Source organism: Sinocyclocheilus rhinocerous, unplaced genomic scaffold, assembly GCF_001515625.1.
Source record: "Sinocyclocheilus rhinocerous isolate Xijiao unplaced genomic scaffold, SAMN03320098_v1.1 scaffold1211, whole genome shotgun sequence".
NCBI lineage: Eukaryota > Metazoa > Chordata > Actinopteri > Cypriniformes > Cyprinidae > Sinocyclocheilus > Sinocyclocheilus rhinocerous.
The window spans coordinates 160,548-161,368 of NW_015670979.1; the positions used below are offsets into that span (position 1 = coordinate 160,548).

General features: G+C 38.1%; 1 protein-coding gene across 3 annotated transcripts in view; it reads right to left on the reverse strand.

The window, feature by feature from the left end:
* Positions 1 to 821, reverse strand: part of LOC107734438 (homeobox protein cut-like 1) — a 121,446-nt gene that overhangs the window by 51,969 nt on the left and 68,656 nt on the right. For all 3 annotated transcript variants that reach the window (XM_016546389.1, XM_016546390.1, XM_016546388.1), the window contains exon 5: positions 52 to 189. In XM_016546389.1, coding sequence (XP_016401875.1) covers positions 52 to 189 — 138 coding nt within the window. The remainder of the gene's footprint in view (positions 1 to 51; positions 190 to 821) is intronic.

An 821-nucleotide genomic window follows, 5' to 3' on the forward strand; every position in this document is an offset into this window, starting at 1 on the left:
AAATGTGTTGTTTTCCTTCATTTCAAGCAGCACTGAGAAGCTGGTGGTTACCTGGGTTTTTAACCTCTGCAATTTCACGTTCGTACTCTTGTTGTGTATCTTTGAGCCTCTGGTTTTCTGTCTCCAAGTCGTGCATTTTCCGAACAGTCACCTGGAGTTGCTGAGCTGCCTCCAGAGCCGAGACAGGATCTGAAACACACATCCGCACACACACGGGTCAGAATATCGGGTGTCCCACGTTCAGAGCAGGTGAAAGGTTTTATTCAGTGAATGAGAGCTCAGTGTATGGAGATCAGTGTGGGCCAGTCTCTGTGCAGCTCGACTAAATACCTAAAAGTGTTTTTGCATTTTTGCGGATTGCCAACCGCAGCTAAAAATGTTAACTAGAAAAATAAACCAAGCCAAAACACGCCAATAAATCCACACTATGCTCCAGCACCTCGGTTTAACTTCTGCTTGGTTAAATCACACTAACAAAAAAGAACCAAAAAGAACCATGGTGTTATCACTGATTTTATACAGATATCACGCAAGTACCATGTTTTCTGTGTACTTGTTTTATGGTAATCGCAATTTGCTGCTAGATTAGGGCACTGATTATACAATACACACTCATTATTCACAAATAATTATTATTATTTATGGAGAAAAAATGAATTAAATCCTTAATCTCCTCCTTAATCCTTAATCCATCTCCTTTAAAAGTTACAATTGAAAAACACTGAATAATCTGAGACCTGTGGAACGACCACAATAAATTAAGGGCAGTAGAATTCTATGCAAAAATAATGCAAAATAAACTTTTATATATATATATTTAT